This window comes from Lithobates pipiens, unplaced genomic scaffold (assembly GCF_037356315.1).
Source record: "Lithobates pipiens isolate NorthernLeopardFrog02 unplaced genomic scaffold, aLitPip1_a1.2 Scaffold_13, whole genome shotgun sequence".
Lineage (NCBI taxonomy): Eukaryota > Metazoa > Chordata > Amphibia > Anura > Ranidae > Lithobates > Lithobates pipiens.
Window position 1 is genome coordinate 281,879,308 of NW_027507718.1, and position 13,879 is coordinate 281,893,186.

The 13,879-nt window shown below is 38.7% G+C and overlaps 1 protein-coding gene across 1 annotated transcript in view; it reads right to left on the reverse strand.

Annotated features, from left to right (window-relative positions):
• Nucleotides 1-609: 609 nt before the first annotated feature.
• The window catches only part of PAPSS1 (3'-phosphoadenosine 5'-phosphosulfate synthase 1), a 158,145-nt gene continuing 144,875 nt past the window's right edge, over nucleotides 610-13,879 (reverse strand). The window contains exons 11-12 of the mRNA XM_077476682.1: nucleotides 7,393-7,622; nucleotides 610-4,681 (exon numbers count right to left, since the gene is read on the reverse strand). Coding sequence (XP_077332808.1) covers nucleotides 4,543-4,681; nucleotides 7,393-7,622 — 369 coding nt within the window. The 3' untranslated portion in view covers nucleotides 610-4,542. The remainder of the gene's footprint in view (nucleotides 4,682-7,392; nucleotides 7,623-13,879) is intronic.

Below are 13,879 nucleotides of genomic sequence, written 5' to 3' on the forward strand. Positions count from 1 at the left end.
GGCACAACTTTTGAAAGCGCATGCACCACTTCAGTCTAATCACCCTGATTATTATTATAAAGGTTTTATAAAGCGCCAACAGTTTGTGCAGCACTTAACAAAATAAAGGCAGTTACATTACAATTTGGTACAAGAGGAATCAGAGGGCGCTGCTCATTAGAGCTTACAATCTAAAAAGGAAGAGTCAATTGATACAAAAGGTAATAGCTGTGGGGGATAAACTGATGGGGGAAGTAAAACAGTGTTAGTTAGAAGCAGGATTCAAATGGCTCTGAGTTGTCCTGTAGAGTTTACTACCACTTTAACTCCTATTATACTTGATTTAGGTAAAAAAAAAATATTTGCGGGTAAAGCCACAATTTGGGAAGACAGCCCTGGAACTTGTAGGTTTTTAAAAAAGTGGGAAATTTCACATTCCCATCTTCACAGGTTTACTACATTCTGAGACATGTGTTCTCACTGTTATTGACACCCCCAGATCGTTTCCCAGATCACAGTGCGAACTGTGTGATAGTGTCCACATGTCATGATGACATGTCCACATTACCAGGCTTTCAACAAGCACGTTACTTCTGCAAATAACATTGAAATAATTAGCACTCATCACACTTGAGTAAATAAACATTTAATATCACTTTAGAAAGCAAGGATACCAGTTTATTAAAACAATACTGAGATGCGCCATAAGGCTAATGGCTGTTAAAACTAAAATTAAATGCACACAGATAAAACATTAAAATAAAGAGGAAAAAAATTAAATATACACAATTGATATTCAAGAGCAGTAAAAAAGTAAAAAAAAAGTAAAGATGTTATGAAAGCAGACTGTAAAAGATTCAAACAAGTCAAGTAAATAAAAGTCATACTTTTCAGTAAAATAAAGAGTTATAAAGCCGTCGCAAACCCTCAGTCACCCCTCCAGTTATCAGAGCGGCGGGTGTTCATTGTCTACTAACCAATCACTCAATGGAGGGACTGCTTACAATTCAGCTCAGAGCTCATGTATGTAAACACAAGTCTTCAATAATTCCAAAGAAGTCTGGATATTGGATCACTGTCATTTTGCCTGAGGACACTGGGCTGGGCTTCATTAAAAATTTAAATGGTTATGTTTTTAAAAAATAGGATTTTTTAAAAATTATTAATATTAAACAGTAAGCACATTTCAATTTTTGTTTTTTTATGAGTCTCCTTCCCCAGCAATTTTAATAACACTTGCTTTATATGTAGCTGCTGAGTCATCTTCACTATATGGCTAGTCTGGTGCTAAAAAGCAACTCTCATAAATCCTTTAACTTTGCACCTTATCCCTGGCATCGATGAACCCTAAACTTTCACCATGTAAATGGGACAAAGAAGTAATAATGTGTTGTCTTATTGAAGTGAATGGGGTTCAGAGTGCACATGTACCTAGAATGAGGCACAGGAGTGAGAAGATTTTAAAAGCTTCTGTCCGGCCCTAGGTGGGCCACAATATAAAAAATAAAAAATAAAAAAATAAAAAAAACGTGGACAGGGAGCTGAATTTTAGCCATCTATACATAATTATATCTACTATGGAAATGCTTGGAGAAAAGATGGGACCTTCAATATGAAAAGAAATAAGTGTATAATATAAACGTATCCTTTAAGTACACTCTAAAAGTTAGTATGCAGATTGTAGCAGTCTCTTTCAAAGCAAATCTAACAGGTTATGGCTGTTACACACTCTGAATTGCAACTTAGAAATACAGCATTAAAGAATATTTAAAACTTGATCTGCTTGTTAAAAAAAAACTTGCAAAGCAAAATATTACTAGTAAGAAAGTATCCAATAACAGAGAGAAATCAAGATATAAAGCTTGGTAGAAAACTATTACAAGGCATGCTAGCAAATGGTTAGGGTCGCATTTATAACAAGAGAATCATATGCAGACTGCCCATTTTATGGAATCAGTAAACCAAAATGACAAAACTAAAAAGTACTTTTATAGCATTCAGAGCTGAATATGTTTAAAACTAACTAGTGGGGTACTGAATTGAAAATTCAGGATGCACTTGGCCAAAAATCTAACAACAGTTAAATTTTTTTTTTTTTTTAATTAATGTGGCTGCCATTTTTGCACTGAAGTCAATGGGACACGATTTTTTTTTATTGAAGTCAATGGGACACAGCATGCCATTATTGGCACTTTTAAAAAAAAAATTATATAGGCAAAAAACGCAGATAACCTGCAAATTAAATAAATTTTCAGGGTCAAATAGATCAGTGCATCCCTAAAACTAACCATGCATGAAGGTCACATTAAAATAACACTATCTGTAACAATGATCCTGTTGGAGAAATCTTCTGACTATACATCCCTTGTAATTTCTGTGCAGGAATATATTCTTAAAATTTTAAATTGAGCAGCCTAAAGCTACATTGACATTCTTCCTTTTTTTGCCTCCTGTGTCTCCTGACACTTTGAAATATATATAGTACCTCACAAAAGTGAGTACACCCCTCACATTTATATCTTTTCATGTGACAACACTGAAGAAATGACACTACAATGTAAAGTAGCAAGTGTACAGCTTGTATAACAGTGTAAATTTGCTGTCCCATGGTGGTGGTAGTGTCATGGTCTGGGGCTGCATGAGTGCTGCCGGCTCTGGGGTGCTACAGTTCATTGAGGGAACCATGAATGCCAACATGTACTGTGACATACTGAAGCAGAGCATGATCCCCTCCCTTCGGACACTGGTTCGCAGGCAGTATTCCAACACAACGACCCCAAACACACCTCCAAGACAACCACTGCCTTGCTAAAGAAGCTGAGGGTAAGGGTGATGGACTGGCCAAGCATGTCTGCAGACCTAAACCCTATTGAGCATCTGTGGGGTATCCCCAAACGGAAGGTGGAGGAGCACAAGGTCTCTAACATCCACCAGCTCCGTGATCTCATCGTGGAGGGGTGGAAGAGGACTCCAGTGGCAACCTGCGAAGCTCTGGTGAACTCCATGCCCAAGAGGGTTAAGGCAGTGCTGGAAAATAATGGTGGCCACACAAAATATTGACACTTTGGGCCCAATTTGGACATTTTCACTTAGGGGTGTACTCACTTTTGTTGCCAGTGGTTTAGACATTAATGGCTGTGTGTTGTGTTATTTTGAGGGAACAGCAAATTTACACTGTTATACAAGCTGTACACTCACTACTTTACATTGTAGCAAAGTGTAATTTCTTCAGTGTTGTCACATAAAAAGATATTACAAAAATGTGAGGGGTGTACTCACTAATATATATATATATATATATATATATATATATATATATATATATATATAAGCTGTCTCTATATCAGAATAGACAGGGATGGGGAGAAGGAAAAGTGCTAACATCACATTATGAGCGAACCAACTGATTTACTGAGCTACAGTCATATGCATGCAGTGAATGGGATCAGGGTCATTATTCATAAACAACAAAGAAGAAATGTAGATTTTGTTAGAATTTCATTTCTTTTAAAGCAATGTTTACTTTAAGAGTTATTTTACTTGTTGAATTCTTTTTAACATTCCAATTCTAAACAATGCAAGCATCATCACTTGGCCCTCATATAGCCTGAGATTATTCTAATGAATTAAGAACACATTGTTATTGATTGCTAAAATAGCAAATACTTCAAGTACCATAATGTATGAGAGGTATAACATATATAAATCGTACAAGAATTTATTAGCTGCTCTGTAATGCTGTAGAGCTTATATTCTAACCAATATTAGCCTTAAAAAGGAAATCAGCACTTTTGTTAGCTCTGTTCATAATGAAGACAAATGTATTATTTACGTTTGCAGCAATGAGCAAATTGTAACCTTTGGTTTTATTGCTGAGACCAAGAAAGCGTAGGCAGCCATAAAAAGGGCTACTAAGATAGTAATGGCTCATCACTAAGGCTAAAAAGACAGAAATTTGACTATTACATGGGCCACTAAATAAAGTTCCAGGAGCAAAGAGTTGGGACTAAGCATATAAGTTATTATATATGTATATGTATATATATATATATATATATATATATATATATATATATATATATATATATATATGTTTTATCATGCCTTTAGTATACCAATAGTTTACACATTGTATACATATGTGGCATAAGCAAACCGTTCAACTGGTGTAGCTTTATGAGGGAAAAAAAATTAAAATGGTGTATTTTTACTGAAAACTATGTACAGGAGGTATGGCGAAACACCTTTTCAGTTTATTGGGAGTCATTTGTCTATTATCCGTAAGAATGGAACATTCATGTGTTAAGCATACTAGTTAGCAGGGACCCAAAGTTAGAGAGACTGCAGGCAGAGATAGTACATAGCAACAGTTTCAGTGTTAGAAATAAAGCAGTCTGATTTAAAACAATGCTTGAGAGTAGTTCACAAAGGAGTTAATCTAAAAGCCAAGCGCAGAGTAAAGATGTACAAATGCTGGTCTTCAGAAACACGTTAATTGGCAAGAACAAAAAGCATTATCATGGTCCTTTAAGGGTCTAAGAAAGTACAAGTACTGGAGCCCACTTATGCCTTTTCTAAAGATCTGTAATAGTCTTTCAGCACAGCCCAGGCTGTTGGTGCCATGAAACCATCTGGTGGATTCTGTCCCTCACGAGCCAGTTTACGCATTCGAGTTCCAGAAATAAAATCAAAGTCTTCAGCACTGAAAAAAACAAAAAAACAAAACAGTAGTAAAGTTTCAGACAAGTAGAGTTATCATGTCAATATTAACGATTCTGATCTTGTAAAAAAACACTATATTACCAAAAGTATAAGGACAACTGCCTTTGAACGCACATGACCTTTAATGGCATCCCAGTCTTAGTCTGTAGGGTTCAATATTGAGTTGGCCCACCCTTTGCAGCTATAACAGTTTCAACTCTTCTGGGAAAGCTGTTCACAAGGTTTAGGAGTGTGTCTACGGGAATGTTTGGCCATTCTTCCAGAAGAGTGAGGTTAGGCACTGATGTGGATGAAAAGGCCTGGCTCGCAGTGTCCGCTCCAATTCATCCCAAAGGTGTATTGGGTTGAGGTCAGGACGCAGGCCAGTCAAGTTCCATAACCCTAAACTCGCTCATCCATGTCTTTATATATATATTTTTTTACTTGCTAATATTTTTGGGACTTCAGGTAGACATTTAAATGTAAAGAAATGCCCCCCCCCCTTTTTTTTTCTTTTTTTTTTTAAGGAGGAAGTTGCTTTACCTTGAATTCTCATAACTTCACATTAGGAACAGCTCTAGTATATCAATAAATGAACTGTTAAGCATAGCAATCATTCTATTTTGTACCAAAACTTCCACAAGTGTGTCCTGCATTAAAGTGTCACTAAAGGTTTTTTTTTTTATTAAAATAACAAACATGTTATACTCACCTGTTCTGTGCAATGGTATTGCCTAGCGTAGGCCCCAATTCTCCTCTTCTTGCGACATTGGCTCCTCCTCTTCAGCATGAGACCGATAGCAAACAGCTTTCTATGGGAGCACACAGTGTCTGCTAGCTCCAGAGCTGTGTCTCTATGGATCCGCATTCCATAGACACAAACAGCAGGGCTTAGCCCAGCCCCACACTTCCTCCTCACTGCTTTTGATTGACAGTACCAGGAGCCAATTGCTCCTACTGCTATTTAAGTCCCTGTGTGAAGAGGGAGAGAGGGGAAAAGAAATGCAGCCATGCACAGTAGTGGATCTCTTCTCCCCTTTCTACTCTTTCACATGGAAGAGGGTGGACAGAGCAATCTAAAAATTTTTTATCTTAATGCAAGGAAGGCATTAAGGTAAAAATGTTTTTAGCATTAGTACCACTTTAAAAATGCAAATATTCTTACTGTAACATTGAAACTATATGATCTATATGTTAAAATTTCACTGTGGTCTTAAATATCTCTAAAGAGTAGAACAGATGCACATAAAAACACAAAGAAGCTTATTAAATTTGGATAATAAATGTCAGCACACTTCATGACTAAACCATGTAAATATAAAAAATAAATGGTAGCATAGTTCAGTCACATTTTGTCAACAGCTAGCTAGGGAAGATAAAAACAGTACTAAATCTCTGTAATCCTCTGTGGAGACCAGTAGTTCACACACATAGACATATTAAAAAAGAAGCACCTGTTCTACGTGGGCGCCGAAAAAATTCCAGAAACAAGACTATATCGTAAGTCAAACAACAATGGGAGTAACGTGAAATCTATTCCAAACCTCAGTAATGGTGGTCTGACCACATGAACTGGAAATAGGCTCTCCCACATGAAAGGCTATTTTGCTGGATGATTGTGCAAAGGCTTTTTTAGATTAAAGAAAATAAGAGCCAGATCAGTTATGTTGTTACCTCATTCCTCTCCATAATATATCTGTCACCACACAACATTTCTGGAATGTCTTCTGCAGCTTCAATTATAGTATACAAGAGAAACATTGGATATCGTGGTTGCATACTGTATTAGGTTGCTAGCCATTTACCTAAATCCTGACACACTTGCTTTAATGGAAAAACCAAATGGGAGTCAAGGTAGTAGGGTAACAGAAGTAGCACAGTGTGTAGCCAAAAATGTATTTATTTTATGGAACAAAGAAATAAAAATAAAATATTACCAATCAGTACCAAAATGAGGCTTTTATGAAGTCAGGATGCTTAAAATGCAATTGTAAAATGCTAGTACACTTCCAGCCATCCTTAAAGTTGAACTCCAGTCTTAAGCTGGCCATAGATTAATTTTTTTTTCTTTTGATCAGCCAGCTGACTGATCAAAAGAACCCAAAATAATTGCTCCATTTCCACATTCAAGGTGGATGAGGGAAAACTCCCTGCTGTGCTGTTGTATTCTGGCAGTGGGGACTCCTCCAATGTCTGAATACACTGATCAGCTCTGCAACCAATTGGCTGCAGTGCTGATAGAGTGGAAATTTTCCAACAAACCCATTCCAGAGCAGTTGGTCCTTAGATTGACTGCTCTTGAATGCCAATGGCATGAATGGATCAAAATGTGGCTGGTCCCTGCTGTACTGGCTGAATCTCAATCCATCTATGGCCAGCTTTGCCCTTCAGTCTTGTATAGGCTTACATGTACACAAAAGGCACTTTTTAGTGGATGCGGTTTGGGGACAACCCCCCATTGGTCACTTTATTATCTACACCTATCTTGTAGTGGGAAGGATCCCATTTGCCTTTTGGTACACTGATCGGTTTGCAAACTGGTGTAGTTGACCGACTCAATAGCATCATGAAAGTTCTGCAGATTTATTATTCAGCATTCATATTCATTTGCTTATTCTAATATGATGTTGTGAACACATGTACTGATGTTTACAAAAAAAGGAAACTAGCACACTAAAAGAGGAAAAAAAAAAAAAAAAAAAAGATACTTACTGTGCAGTATCAAAATACTCCATACATTTCTTCTTTTTGTTATAAGCAGCCACCCGGAATGGGACGATTTCAAGCGAGATCAGTCCCGGAGCCATGGTGAGGACTTTGGCTCCATGAGTAGGCTCATACAGATCCTTTCCGTTTTCTGGGTGTGGCATTCCTGCAGGATCTCTTCCCACTATGTAAAAATTAGCACCTGCCACCATCCGTGCTCTGCAGTGCCACTGTACCTAGGGTGGACAAAGACTCAGGTCAGGCAGTGTTTATAAATCTTCCAACATTATTAAATACATTTTACCAGCATAGTACAGTGATTTCATAACATTTCACACAATACACAAAGAAGTAAATTATCCCCCATGGAAATTGTTTTTTCAACATATTTGAACATGGAAACATTAAATCTTGTTTCAAACAGCGTCTATAATAAAAGGTGATATACTTGGACAAATGACACACTAAATTGACTTGTATTCTTTTTCATTATCCAAGGCCTAGTTCACACCATGAATGCACAGCATTTGTGACCTATGTTTGGAGTGTATTTAACCACTTCCCACCCGGCCAATGCACATATACGGCCGGGTGGGAGCCGTCTACTCCTGATAGGACGTTCAGGAACGTCCATCAGGAGGAGCGGGATCGCGCGCGCGTGCACGCGCAGCGGCGCGATCCCGATGCGCCCGTGTCACCGGGACACGGCGCATCTCAGATCGGCAGGAGGGCTCTGTGATTGGCCCTCCTGATCACATGACGGCCGTGTCCAATCACGGCCGTCATGTGATGTAAACAAACAGCCGGTTGCTAGGCAATCGGCTCCTCCTCTCCTCACACAGAAGTCATCGCTGAGGAGAGGAGAGCAGATTGCTGCAGCCGGCTGATGATCAGTGAGTATGAGCTGTTTTTTACAGCTTTTTACTCACTGATCTTCAGTCTAGTGTAAACACACAACACAGTGTAAACACAGTCCCCACATATGTCCCCATAACACACATGTCCCCAAAACATACATGTCCCCAAAAAATAAAAACACATGTCCCTAATAATAAAAACATGTCCCCCACATATGTCCCACTAAAATCACTTGTCCCAATGATTATGTGCACACATATGTACGTGATCACCTGCACACATATGTACATGATCATTTGCGTACATATGTCCGTGATCACACAAACCAATTATTATACACTTAACGGAATTTTTTTTACCAAAAACATGTAGCAGAATACATTTTGGCTTAAATTTATGACAAAATTTGATTTTATTGGATTTCTTTTAAAATAGAAAAAAGAAAATATTGTTTTTTTTCCAAATTTCCGCTTTTTTGCGCTTATATCGCAAAAAATAAAAAACGGAGTCGTGAATAAATACCACCAAAATAAAGCTCTATTTGTGCGAACAAAATGATAAAAATTAAATTTGGGTACAGTGTAGCATGACCGCGCAATTGTCACTGAAAGCTCTAGAGCGATGAAAGCTGAAAATTGGGCTGGGAAGGAAGGGGGCGAAAGTGCCCTGTATTGTAGTGGTTAAGATCGACGCCCACTGCAGATCCCAACTGAAGTACTTCTTAAATGTGGTGTGGGTAACATACACAGAATGCATATTTCTCACACCACATTCTGGTGTGAACTGTCCCAAAAAAAATGAACATTTGTCATATGTATGTATACATCTACCATGGCTTCAAATCCGTTGAATTAAAATCTAGTTTTCCAGATTAAGTTCCAAAGATTACAATCTCCAATCAGGGTGTGGTGTTTGAGTTGCTATTGACAAGTGTGATGTCACCATGCCAATATAAAAAAAGTTCTCTAAGTATCTCAGAAAGTTGTGAATGCCTTTGAGGAAAAAAAAAAAAAAAAAGGAAAAAATGGCTGAAGAGATATGTTTAGTGAGTTTGAACTGCCATCTATCCACATGTGATCTGTAGCGGGATGTGCTTATGATACATGCCATATTTTACTACCTTTGTGAGTTGTTTAATGTCTTTGTATCATTAAAGTGATTGTAAACCCTTACATGTACCCAGTGAAGTGACTGGCCTCAGGCAATACATAGAGATTAAACAAATCCTCCTACATAAGGTGTACCTGTCTATCCACAGTCTTCTCTTGACGTCCCAGAAGTCGGTCCAGACTCGGGGTCATCCCGACCATGGAGTCGGGATCCGCCAGATCCCTGGACCGACACGCGGCTCAGCGAACTGCTGAGAACCTGAGCCGGTCACCCCGCAGTTCCACAGCCCAGTGGAGGGGGCAAAGCAGAGTGGTGACTGACAGACACCAGCTCTCTGCTCACAGAGCTGTGAAAATCGAGTGATCGGCGGTGTTCGCTCGGTTCTCAGTGTAGAGGCGCCGGGGGACTGATGCTGCATCCATCTAGGCAAGTATAAATGCAACAAAAACCCATACATCTCTTTTAAAGATCTAATGTTTGCATGTTCAAAAATGTTGAAAAAAGCAACACTTTCCATGGGGTATACTTAATTTTTCACATGACTATAAATATAGGAAGTTAAAGTGGCATCAAACCCAAAAGAAAACATATTGCAGCTTACCAATTCTTAGATGTGGTAGCTGCATTCGTTTTTTTTAGGCTTCTATTTTCACCTGGCGATCCAGCCAGTAAATCAGTTTTGCAAAAGAACAAAGCTATCTTGCAGCTGTATCAGTTACAGGGATGAGACAAGCCATTTAACACTGGCAGGGGTGCTCAAAAGGGTCATCTTTTATGTAAAACCTTTATCCCAAAAAGAAAAAAAAAATCTGTTTGGGGTAACTGCTTATAAAGTGTTCAGCTTTGATTTGTTCAATTTAAATCTGCTAGGACATCTAACATTTCCCTCCTCCCAGACTGGCAATGCCACTGCCCAAACGTGCCCTCTATGCTCCTTCATCCAGAGTGAGGGCACTCTAATGCAGGTGGTGGGCAACGAGCTAGATTATCAGGTGAAACCAGAGGGGGAAAGCCTAAAAAATAAAACAAATGCAGACACCACATCTAATGATTCGTAAACTGCAATATATTACAGTTACAGATTACAATTACACTTAGATTACAATTACAGGTCCACTAAAGCTGCTCTTGTCAGTCTTTGACTAGTCTCCTAACTGTCCCTCTCACTGATGTCATCACACCTACACTTTATTCAACTGCACAGCTGCTGGCATGTGTACATGCCCATATTCCAGTGCTGAGAAGCTGGACTGAAAGCTTACTACAGGACCATGAATTAAGGCAAGAATTATTGTGAGTAAGCCATTCCCTTCTGAAAAAGGAGCCATAGTGTCTTTATCAGTGAGGGAGTGGAAGATGAAATTTTGATTATGTACAATGTGGGCCCAGAGTTAGGCTTTAGCTTTTCCCAAATGGTTACCACCAATTCAACCCTTGCTGTGCCACCTGTACGACTGAAAACTACTGAATATTCCAGCCACTGCCTTTATTGCCAAATGTCTACTGGGTTACAAAGTATGTACACTCACTAACATTGCTAATGTGGTCACACTCCATCAGTGCTATTGGCCCATTAGAAAGCTAATATATTGCATAATAGTAGGACTCCTCACCAGTAACAGGATAAAACCCTGGTTAAGACTCTACTTGTCTCAAAAATATATGTAAATAAGACTATACTTGAAAAAAGACGCGCCATAGTCCATAGCCAATACAAATATAAAAAATAAATGTTATTGTATTACAAAAAAAATTATAATTGTGGTAGATGAGATGCAGAAGGGTGCCAAGGTGTTCTACTGTCCTTCAAGTTTTGGTAAAGATGTTTGATGCATTTTTATACTGCGTGTACCAATTTTGATCTTTTTCATATGCAGCAGAGTAGGAAACACCTGGTAGAAAGTTTCCTTTGGGACTTAAATAACCTGCCGTACTATAGGATTGAGATATATAAGAGAAGGTTTGAGGTGGTGGGGGTTATGTTTTCTTTAACCCTTGGTCAAGCTTTTTAGTGTGGTTTTCCTTTTTTTTGTAGCATAAAAATCTCCCAATCAACATTGTTTTAAACCTTATGCTGCAAGCATTAGTAAACAGATATATTTTTCCTATCATATTTGTGCGTTTTAAACTTTTCTTTTTTACATTTCAGTTACTTCCTGGTTTCGAGCCTAGGCAAATTATGTCATACATCCTAGGAGTATTCAGGAGGGGAAGAGAGGAGGAGTTTTCTCAGGTAAGCACACTCTCCTGCATGCATGCCTGAGCTAAGGACAGCTGGATTTCAGGAAGTAAATGCTACATGAATCATTTGCTCTTACTCAAGATGGCCATGTCAGAAATGCTAGGGGATGTTTTTCAAAGTGATTTCTCAACAAAATAAAGCACAAAGACATGGATGGATGGGGAAGTTTGCTTTGAACATTAGGCCTAATGTGAGGCAACCTCTTCCGAGCGATTTTTTTTGACAGCTTAAAAACACCAGTTTAGCCGCGTTTGCATGCCGCAAGAGCTTATTTAAGACAACATCATAAGCCCAAAAAACTACTATTTAACTATTTCAGCCATTCTGTGAGACCAGAGTGAGTAACAACAGCTGAGAGAGTAGCAGTGTACTTGTATCTACCTCAGTTTCTGTGCTTTTACTATGGATCTCATAATGAGCATATGTGGGAAAATGCTCCTGACGTTGCTGTTGATGAGGCTGGAAAGACGTCGGAAATTGCGTACAAGGACCAGAGTTCGTCGCTACTGGACTCATTCATTGATTGAGCAGAGCAAGTCTGTAGGATATTTTTTCAACATGTATGTACAGCAATGCTACTGGTATATTGGATTGGATAATGGACTAATTAGGGGTATATAAAACGGTCTTTGAAGCATTGCAAACAATTACCAGGTTTCATTGTACACAACATACACTGCTGCATTATGGAGTTGAAACTGTTAATATTTTGCAACGATCCATGCACGGAATATAGTCTGTCTTACAGATCAAGATTGTGTATTCATATAACAGAAGAAAAACAATGCGCGGAGATAACTCAAAGAAGTGAAATCCTGGGGGGTAAGTTAAGGAGTTAAATGTCAGGTTTTACCCAAACGTAAAATGCATTTTGGGAAACAAATTTAGTAAGGGCTTTTAAAAGTATTTTTGTGAAATTGGCAGGAGACTCCCCTGATGCTTAGCTCTTTAAAGCCAGTTGTCTCCAAATTGTTGTTGGGTAGGAGAGATGTTTGGCCTTCGAACCGAGTCTTAATAGAAAACAATTTCTTTAAACTGCATAAACATTCTGCCCGACATATTTTTGCCAAAAACCTTATCAGAGCAATAAAAAATAAATCATGCTGGAAATTCAATGCAAATGGTGCAGTATGTTCCATGGATGTAAACCTCAGAAACTCCTGTTCTTTTGGCTGAGAACTAGCAAAGTCAGTAAAAATGGTACTTCTGTACAATGCTAAACTAATAAAATAAGACGTGCTAAAAACCTGTACAGCTTAAAGTGGACGGGTGTCTGGCTAGCAGAAAGTGCGAGTGTACCAGCAGCAACTTCCAGCTGACCACATCAAATATAAGGATACGATCTTTCACCCAACATGCCCCTAACCAAGCATCTATGTGACTTCATACAGAAGACAAAGTTAAAGGCATTCATCTTTGTCCTAACAAAACAGAAAAAAAAACACAATTCAATCAGATGCAAATCAGCAAATCTGGAGTACATCAAATTTGTATTTTTTGAGGCATTACTAAAAGAAGCCAATAGAAACTACTGCACCTACTCGCAGATAGGGCAAAACAAGCAGGCATGATCCAATCTCCATCACACAAAACATTACGGTTCTGTGTCCATAAATGTAAATGTGGGAGAATTTGGCTACAGTCTTAAAGTGGTTGTAAACCCATTACAACCACTTTTACCTACAGGTAAGCCTTGATTAAGGCTTATCTGTAGGTACAAGAAATATCTCCTAAACCTACACGGTTTAGGAGATATTTGCAAAAAAGACAGGCACTGCTTTCTACGGCTCATGCCCCGTAGAAAGTGGTGCGCAGGCGCACTGACATCATCGAGGCTCCAGCCAATCACAGTGCCCGAGCCACGATACCCGGAAGGAAGATGGACGCTTTGTGGAAGAGGGGACAGCGGTGACATCGCTGGCTCCTGTGTCAGGTAAGTGACACATAATGGGCTACTATGTGATGCATAGTAGTCCATTATGCTTTACCTTTGCAGGGAAACAAAGAGGAAGTAAAACCCATCAGGGTTTACTTCCTCTTTAATGTTGGTTTATCTTGGGGAATACAAGAGTCATTTGACAACGTTTTCAAACCAAACAGACGACTGCTTTCTTTTCAGAGAATGGTTGGCTCGGGTCAGTCTTTAGCAACCTGCAGATCTAGTGCTACTGTTTATTATTAACAGGCTCTATTAAGGGCACTATCAGGGCTTTTCAAGGGGCCAACATGTTGAAGCTGATTTACTAAAGAAGTTGAAAACCCTTACTGAACAAAATTTAGAGC